Here is a 9,790-nt window from a genome sequence, read left to right as displayed (position 1 = left end):
AACTGACCAAGTTTTAAACCTAGAGTTGAACTTTTAGTTTAACAGCTAAGAAAACAGGTTGAAGGAGTTATTCTTTTATGTATTTTTTACAATGTCTGCCTCATTGAGTAGTGTTCATGGATGCTCTCTCTCGATGGTGTTCGCCGTCTGCATGTCCCTCATCCTTATTTTGAGCACCGGATACTCAGAAGCGTCTGTATACCACATAAAAGGTAAGAACGTCTGTATTTCTATGCACCAGCTTGGCCCCCTGGGGTGCTCACTTCCTGCCTGGGGAAGCATAACTGAGCGCTTGCTTTGTGAATTTTGGGACCTCTAGCCAAACTCCAACTGGCGGACCATGGACTTTGTCCTCTATACCCTGACCTTGTATTCAGCCTCACAGGGCTCCTCACTGCAGATCAGTGTGTTCCTGTTGATCCCCTCTGCAAGGTGACTGACAAACCCCCATGAGGATAGCCTGCAGGAAGGGGAGGATAAATCATTGTGGTCGCTAGATTTAGCCTGACCTCCTGCAGCTCGGCTTTATGTATTGTCCCATAAAGACGTACACTCACAGAAATCTGCCTCTTGCAAAAAATGTATTTTTTTCAACCAGCCTTGTCTTTCCTATACTTGGGAATAGAAAGACAGGAAAGAGTCCCAATAAGAAATCAGTTATCTGACATTTTTTCTTTGGCATGGAGCTTCATCAACTACATAGGCATAGGCATACTTGTTTTCAGATTAGTTAATTTTGAAAGCTTTTCATAAGAAGCAGAGACAATGCTGTGACTGCCTTTCAAATGGTGTTAATGTCTTTAGCCCAGCAGAGGACACCTGGACAGTTTAAAATGGTCTCAGCACTGTCTGCACCAACATGTCATAGAAGAGAGCACAACATCTGACCACACTAGAAGTGCATTTGCTTTTATATCGGTGCATAAATATGTGCACAATCCACTAATGTTTGTTTTTATCCAGGCTCAGAAAAACACTTGATTCGGCCTATCAGGCATTTTTTCTTCTTGGACTGGTGTTCTTAAGATTCTCAAACAGTAATCACGTCAAGTTTAAATGAAAGCTCTCTGCTTCTTAAACACAATACATTTATATACGTATATTCATTGTGTTTTTCTTGCAGGCATTTGTTCATATAAAGACAAGTTCTACAAACCCGGAGAGTCTTTCCGGAAAGGCTGTGACAAATGTTTCTGTCATGACTTTGGAGCCTATTGCTTTCCGTGAGTAGATGTCTTCTTTTGGGTCATATCATTTAATTTCTTATTGGAATCATTTCATGCTCTTTAACTCATTTATGTCTCTTTCCAGACCAATGAAGCCCACCTCCTGGCCCAGGAAGTGTCGTTGGGTCCGAACAGAGTGCGGCTACTCAGTTGTTTATAAAGAAGACCCGCTGAAGCAGTGCAAAGCCTACAGCTGGATAGGATGACACACTACACCGTACAAAGCTGTTTTAAAATGTGGAGATGAAATGCATGTGAATGTGGCTCTGTTTATATCAATGTCACTTTATGTTTTTGTAAAGCTTAGTCTTGGTAGTATCACTGTGTGTGTTGTTCTTTGTGCATATTAAAGTCATTGCACTGCAGTTTAACTGGTCTTGTTGATTTGAATAAGCTGTTCTTTAACTCACCAATTTCACCTTTAAAGGTCACATATCCTCCTCCTCTTCAACCAGTGTAAATAAGTCTCAGAGCTCCACAAAACATGTGTGTGAAGTTTCTTGTTCTAAGTCCACTCTGATCTAGTATTTGATCATGTCTATAAACCCCTCTATTTCAGCCCTGCTCAGAACAGGCTGTTTCTGTGTCTGTACCTTTAAATATGTAAATGAGCTGTGTCTGACCACGCCCCCTCTCTGGAAGGTCTTGGGTGTACTCGGGCTTTCTTGCTCCATGTCCTATTGTTGACGGTGAGAAGGAAGACTCAGAGGGCAGAACAAACACCTAGCTGTGGGAGTGTCACCCACCAGGGGGAGGGGCTACTGCCCGTTGTGATGTCATGAAGGGTAAATCTCCAAACAGCCTGTTTGAGCACACATTTTCTGAAAAGTGGAACAGGTAAAAGACGGAGAGGATGGACTTTTCTCATCATTGGGGGGTTTGTAGACAGACTAGAGACACATATTAGATGATAGATAGTTAGAGGAACATTGTGAAGTGTATTTTGCAGAATATGTGACCTTTAACATTCAATTTGAAAAGCTCCACTTTATTTTAGCTTCAAATTAACAACTTTAAACTGGCAAGACCTGTAATGCTTGTTTGTGTAGCAACAAATAATAAAGAATCATCAAATGAACTCCTACTTATTGGACTCAAAGGTCTCATAAGCTACACAAGCAGGGATCTATGTGGAAAGATGCCTAATCAGCATAAAGTGCAATATTAATATTCTCTGGTGAGGGACAACTTTTTACAGCAATTCACAAATCAAAGTGAGTGAAAAAAAAAACAATCCTCCAAATACTTCTGTCAGCTCTGTGCATTTCTAACATCTTACAGAGAGAGTTTGTGGCTGGACAATCTGAGCTGATCGATTTCTTGCTAAAAGCATTATAAGAATGACAGGCACATGGGTATGAAGATGAGGCCTGCGAGGAATTTAGGAAACCATCATGAGGTCAGCCAAGGATGGCGGAGGCACTGCGCAGCAGTGGCTCTCCTCTCTGGATAAAAATCCAACATGTGGCGTAGAAAGTCTGAGAATTCAGAGGCCTCCTCCAACAGGAAGTGGTATTTCTCCACCAGAACATCGTAGAGGCTCCAGAGCCTCAGTGGACCAACACGACATAGGTCACCTGGGGGACAAACAACAGGGTTACAACAATGGTTTCCATGCATTCATCCACACATTCATACATCCACTTTGAGGTTGCAGCAGGCAAAGTCAATCCAGACCTTCTTCTCTCCAGCAACATATCCATTCCCTCCTGAGAGATCCTGACATGTTCTCATTTTGGATGAGCTATATCATGCATCTGGCAGTTTCTGGATCTACTCTGCGTTCTCCCACCAGTTAGTCCTGCCTGGAAATCTTCAAAAAGAAGAACCTGAGGATGCATCCTAATCAGATGCTTGAACCACACTAACTAAGAGAGAATGTGAAGAAGCAGCTCTTTTTCTCCCAGCACCCATCAGATATCTGAGCTCCTTGTCAGTCTGGTAGAGCCAAACCACCCTGTGATGGAAACTAACTTCAGGCGCTTCCTCAAGCTCGATCTTTCTGTCACTAACTAAAACTCATGACCAAAAATTAAACTGGGAACACAAGTGGAAAATCTAAATTTGCCCTCCAACTTTCTCCTTACCACTGTTTAGTATCGCCAGCATTTCTAGGCAGATATCAATTAAAAGTAAAGTTATGCAACCATACAGCATCCACAATGTAAGGGACGCTATGGACTTACCTCTGCGGCTGAAGTAGTCTGCAGAATATCTGCCCGAAAAGGCAAGAGCTGGTGGGATTTTACCCAGCAGCTTCATGATCTGGGCTATATGGTCTGTGATAGATGTAAACATTTACAGTACACATTAGCATACAACACTTACAGCAATTACAATGCAGCTACAGTGTAATCTCCTTTATCTTTGCCAGTGTCAGCACACTGTACTTAACATACCTTCCTCCAGGGAAATGGACTCGTTTGCTTTGGGTTCAAACAGGGAGTCTCCAGTGACCAACTCAAAGGCCTGAGAGAGCGCAAAATAAACAAACGCATGAATAAAGATGAGATGAGTGGCCGAGTGCGCATAGAGTACAACAATCCCAACAAGTGGGAAAGATATTTCCCACTCCAGTAGGTCTTACAAAATAACTCAAAAGCAAATGCAATATAAAGGTAGGGTGTTTGATAGTTTTAAGAATAAATGTGGGGTTCCTCAAAGCTCAGTTTTGGGCCCATGAAAGTTTATTTTGCGCAAAACAATCTACTGTCAACACAAAGTCAAATTCATATAATTACAAAATTATTCAATATAGAATTGTTCAATTAAAATGTTGAGACAAAGCGAGTGGATGTAATTGGTTTTTAACAAGATCCAACATCACACAGAGATTTTGAAACTGAACGAGTGTCTTAAGCCTAAAGGGAATAATCTTTGATATTGATCTTCATAAATCAAGCTTTACTTTACACTTTATACTTCTAAAATAACCTTTTATTGGTTTTGTAATCCCTACACCTTTGACACAAATATAAATTGTAAAACAAAATTCCTCACTGACCGGTTTGTTCATTTTTGTGGCAACTAACTGAGAGCAGATTGCACTCGGCCTGTATCATTACACACCTCTTCCAAGCGTGTAGGAGAGCCTACGCAGGCTGCAAACTTCATAAAAGACCAACTGTAAAGCTTGTGTTTTTAGTTTGTCTGTTTTATGCTTCTGTTGAAATGTTGTGATGTAACATTTGTTCTCATCGAAAGCATCCAACCCCTTCCCTTCCTTTAGTGTAGGAGAACCCACGCTGGCTGCAAAACTTGTGAAAGATGGACTTTAGAGAAAGTGTTTGGTTTGTTCATTTTAGGCTTCAAAAAACAAGATGGTGCATCATTTGTCCTCACCAAAGAATGCATTTCAATTAAGATCCTCTTCAATAACACACCTCTTACTTTGACATGCTTATTGTATATGTGTGGCTTTGGACTCTTTTCTGGTTAGTCACATATGAAACAAAATCTGGTTCTTGACACAGTCAGGTCCAAGTGTAATTTACATTAATAACAAGGATCTCAATATTCCACACAGTAAGACGATCACCCCTCACCATGCAGGCGACGCTCCAGATGTCCGCAGGTGGGCCGTACTCAGATCCCAGTAAGACCTCCAGTGAGCGATACTGACGAGTCTGAATCTCCTCACAGAAATGTTTGTACTGGTTCAGACGAAAAGGAAGAGAAAAACATGGCAGAAAGTACTTAGGTTTGTCAGGATGTTTTTATGTCAGGTGAGAAAAAAAAGATGTGCACCACCCAAAATTAAGCTTCATTATTACTACACAGCCAGAGATTTATTGCAGCCTCTTTATACTCCTAATATGAAATTTGAGTCTTGAATTGATGCCTTTAAGTTAAGTTTCTAGGGACATACTTTGATGGGACATAGTCTCTTATAGAGATAGAGCAATGGATGAGTGTACAAGAGCTTTGTATGTAAAGTATAGAGCGAGTACTGACCACCCAGCAGGAGCTGCCCAGGTCAGCGATCTTCACTGTAACATTCTTTAAACTGTAAGGGCTCGACTGCTCCTTCACTGAAAGAGACAACAAAAAAATCATTCATTAAAACATTTTACTCATTCAGAGAAAAAATGTCAGCCCAGCAAATGTCTTGACCCCTAACATTTGCAATACTGGAGCCAATAAGATAAACCCCTGTATGTCTAAAAACACTGTGCCTGCTGAGTTGGCATCTTTCCCGGTCAGTACAGAGAAGGAAGAGGAGGAGCTGCTGCCCCCTGATGGTTCTATGTGGGACAGTTCTTGATGAAACAGCAGGACGTTCTCAGGCTTGATATCCGTGTGGATGATTTTACACTGAGTGTGGAGGTAGTCCAGACCCTGCAGGACCTAGAGAGACCACAGAACAGGAAGGCTGATGGTGTTAACTTTTTTCTGACCATCAACTCAAACATGTGGAACTAGTGTTTTTTAGCAGCTCTCTACCTGAGTGAGTATTTGTTTGACCGAAGGCTGCGACAGTCCTGGGTTCCCAAAACAAAGCTGCCAGCTCCTCAGGTCAGGTCCCAGCAGCTCCAGCACCAGGCATATATCTGATCACCAGGTATCAAGGTCAGTTTTGACACACCTGTGAACTATTGGCTGAGCAGTTCTTACCGTTTGATGCAATACAATATTGTTATCCCTGGAAACATTTTCTGAGTTTGCAAAAAGGATTATTGATTTTGGTGTCAGATAAAGACAGTCCGCTGAAGGATACGGATCCCGTTGACTCCGGCTAGCTTGAACTCGTCCAGCAGTTGGACAATTCTTCGACTTGAGGGGTGACGGCTCGTGGGACCACTGGCCTGTTTGAGGAGAGAGAAGAGGTGGACGAGTAAGAAGTTGAGAAGGAAGGCAATAAAAAAATGCATCCAGAGAAAAATCCAGGGAAACATTTTGTATGTCGATAACGATAGACTGTACTTAAAGCGGGTAGGGAGGTCCGAGTGGATAATAAGGTAGAGAGAAGTCAAAAGAGAGAAGGACAAGCAAAAGGTCACCAACACATCGTAGGAGCGCGAGTTCATCCTGTCCGGCCTGAGTGAAGTCAGCTCCGCTCTTCAGCACCTTCACAGCAACGCGCAGACCGAGTCTGCAAACACAGACACCACATCAGATGATCATTGACAAGACACTCTACCCCCTTCCTCATACTGATCATTTTTATACAGCTTCTATTAAACCTACGTGTGATCCAGACACAGCCAGACGGTGGAGAAATAGCCCCAACCAAGCTTGGAAACCACCTGGTACCTTCTGTTCAGGATGTCACCTATCTGCACAGGGTGGTACCCACCTATAGGAGAAAAAAGGGGGAAAGTCAGAATACACAAAGTAATCATTATCTTTTTTTATTTGCTATCTTTCTTGGGTTTGATATGTGTGTGTGTGTGTACAGTTTGTGACACATTATAATTTTCATCTGCTGTTCTGAGAGCTTTAGAGATGGAGGGCTAAAATGTGACACTAAAGCTATTTCTGGTATTACGACTTCCTCTGAGCCGTAACATGTCTGTAGTGAGTAATACATTCAAATCTGCCAGCGGGACACTGAAAAATGATGATGCATAAGCCTGTATCAGCTCTCTTTCAGCCCGCGTGACACACACTTCTTGGACATTGTCAGAGATCTGGAAATTGAATCTCTTTTTCTATTAAAAATGAACATGATATGAGCTGGTTTATGATTTATTACTGTGTCAGGTATCTGTGGTATCACATACTCAGCAGCTTATCTGCCTCAGAGAGGTACTCGCAGAGTCCCGCACAGCTGGCAGGGAGAGAAAGGAGGAACAGAGGGGACCAAGGTCAGAGTGGGTGACAAGATACTGCAGGTTCAAGAGATTTATACGAAGAGGGGAACAAGGCTGGGTGAGGCGAAGACAGCCATAAGAAGTACTTTAAGATCACAACAAATTGAAAATGTGTTTTATGGAGCGGAAAGTTCAAGATCTGAATGTTTGAATGTTGCCTCAAAAGGGAGTGTATCAAAGGATTTACACTGTATCATCTAAGAGGTAATATTCAAGTATGTAGGTGATCAAAATGGAAAGGATTTTTTTTTAAATAGTTTAAAGATCACATATTATTCTCCTTTTCAACCAGTGTAAATAAGTCTCAGAGGTCCCCAAAACATGTGTGTGAAGTTTCTTGTTCTAAATCCACTCTGATCCTGTATTTGATCATGACTATAAACCCCTCTATTTCAACCCTGCTCAGAACAGGCTGTTTCGGTGTCTGTACCTTTAAATATGTAAATGAGCTGTGTCTGACCACGCCCCCTCTCTGGAAGGGCTTGGGTGTCTCGTTCTTTCTCGCTCCATGTCTTATTGTTGACGGTGAGAAGGCAGACTCAGAGGGCAGAACAAACACCTAGCTGTGGGAGTGTCACCCACCTGGGGGAGGGGTTACTGCCCTTTGTGATGTCATAAAGGGAAAATCTCAAAACAGCCTGTTTGAGCACACATTTTCTGAAAAGTGGAGCAGGAAAAAGACAGAGAGGATGGACTTTTCTCATCATTGGGGGGTTTGTAGACAGACTAGAGACACATATTAGTGTTAGAGGAACATAGTGAAGTGGATTTTGCACAATATGTGACCTTTAACCTCTTCTCAAATGTGTGAAAACAAGTTGCGGTTTTGAAGCATTATTTTGTTTTGTGATGTGTTAAGCCCTTTAGATTCCAATTATCCCTTTGGGTTCCAAATGTTGCAACATTTGATTACATGTGAGTCTCCATGTAATTACAAGTCAAAGACATGGGGAGTTCATTTTTTTATACATAATTTTAATTGCTGTTGTGATCCCTAAAGTGTGGTAACATTAGCAGTCAGTTAATGAGAACGTGTGCAGATGAAGGAGTGAGTAAAGAGTCTCTGCCGTACCATAACAGTATTCTCTGGGGTCTTCAGAGTCCTGGCTGTCCTTCGGATTTAGCTGCCCGTGGCTCTCTAGGGCCTTGATACTGCAAGACGACACATTTCCATTCCTGCAGACACACATACACAAAAGTGATTACGGCGCATGCATCCTTTGCATACATCATGTGCATGCATGTGTGTCATTTGGGCCAGCTGGGATACTGGAACTACTTTTGGAGTTTCCCACAGACTCGTCCCGCCGTGGAAACTTGTCACGCTGCCATGCAAAGATAGAGCGAGCATCGGAAGTTGCACTATTTCTGACTCAGCTGTAAATCATTTTGCGGGCATGCTCACGCAACCTGATATAAGTCTGAATCCCAGCTGCTTTGGACATCTACTGTTGCGGTTGGTGGAGAAGTTTTAGTGTCGTCATGTCTGAAAATATTGATTTCATTTCTGTTGAGCTGGAATGACTTACAGTGGAGTGTGATAGGAGATATGTCACCTTTGTTTTTAGAATCAAGGAAACATGTGGAGGACTTCGAGTTTCTCTGATAGTCCAATGGTTAATCTTTGACTCTTCTCCTGCTGAATTTGTCACATCAGACTTTGACGTGCTTTCTGAACTCTGAACTGCCCTTCAACTCCTCTTCCCGATGCCTGGCATGTTTAATTGGCACCATCACTCAGCTAAACTTAACTGCTCTAGACTAGAGTTGCTGAGGCCATGGAAAAAAAATCTAACAAGACCAGCTGCAAATAAAAACAAGCATTTATTCAAGGTTGCATCAAAAACATGAATAAAACATTTAACGGCATGGTGTGTTTCATGTTTCACAAAAAGTTAAAGGACTAAGTTGCTTCAAGTGTTTCACTTGCCATGAGTAAAAGGAAGAATAAATATACTTACATATGATCTTGCTGCGTAGCTTTACATGCTGTGTAGGGACTCCTCTGCATTTTTGTGTTTCAGCAGTTGCAGCCTGCAGACACAGCAGCCAGTGGAGCAAGGTGTGTTGGAATAAAAAAAATGGCAAATACCTTCAGTCTGAGGAAGGTAGAGGTCAAATCCTTTGCATAATGTAAGGACAGATTCAGATACAGTAGCAAAGGCAAGTGACACTGCAGCTCCTTTAATGTTACAAACTGTTGAGCAGCTGAGAGGCAGAGGAGGGGGGGGGGGGGGGGTAGGGGGGGTGCTGGGGTCTTGTAGATCTCTCAGGGGACTGGGAGAGCCAGCAGCAGTCAGCAGGGTCCAAACATGGAAATCCTCAGCAGCCTCCAACTCTCTACTTGACAGGAATTTACCTGCTTCATTGTGAGATTGATATCCTCCACTCACTCCAACTCTGAGTCAACCTGGAGCATGATCTCTATTCCTCGATATCTATACGTCTGCCACAACAGAGAGCAGAGCGGCTGAAGATAAGAGGAGTGTCGCTTGAGTCCAAACACACTCAGGGAGGGGAGAGTGACAGCTGCTGATGTTTTTTGCTCTGGAGGTGTTTGACCTTTGAGCTGAAGGGATCACCGAGAGCTAAACCAGGCTCGAGAATGGGATCCACAACCTCCAACATGATATTAAGTGTCACAATAAAGGTTACCTGAGGAGAGGATTTTTTTCTTTATATTGGGCAACTGTTAATCACAGTCACATAGCAGACATGTCCCTGCATTGTAACGCTCACAGTGGGAAACTT

The 9,790-nt window shown here is 42.5% G+C and overlaps 1 protein-coding gene across 1 annotated transcript; it reads right to left on the bottom strand.

Annotated features, from left to right (window-relative positions):
• Positions 1 to 2,445: 2,445 nt before the first annotated feature.
• si:ch211-220i18.4 (SRSF protein kinase 3) lies at positions 2,446 to 9,575 on the bottom strand. The gene is made up of 12 exons (XM_029276692.2): positions 9,001 to 9,575; positions 8,112 to 8,215; positions 6,414 to 6,522; positions 6,231 to 6,318; positions 5,944 to 6,031; positions 5,670 to 5,776; positions 5,402 to 5,573; positions 5,181 to 5,257; positions 4,772 to 4,879; positions 3,626 to 3,695; positions 3,413 to 3,505; positions 2,446 to 2,803 (listed from the first exon to the last, which is right to left on the bottom strand). Exons 1-12 carry the CDS (start codon positions 9,048 to 9,050, stop codon positions 2,619 to 2,621), a joined length of 1,251 nt encoding a protein of 416 aa, XP_029132525.1. The 5' UTR covers positions 9,051 to 9,575; the 3' UTR covers positions 2,446 to 2,618.
• Between the last annotated feature and the right edge of the window lie 215 nt (positions 9,576 to 9,790).

The sequence above is a fragment of the Labrus bergylta genome, chromosome 12 (genome assembly GCF_963930695.1).
Source record: "Labrus bergylta chromosome 12, fLabBer1.1, whole genome shotgun sequence".
NCBI lineage: Eukaryota > Metazoa > Chordata > Actinopteri > Labriformes > Labridae > Labrus > Labrus bergylta.
Note: the sequence above shows the minus strand (reverse complement) of the source record. Positions and strands in the feature narration are given on the sequence as shown.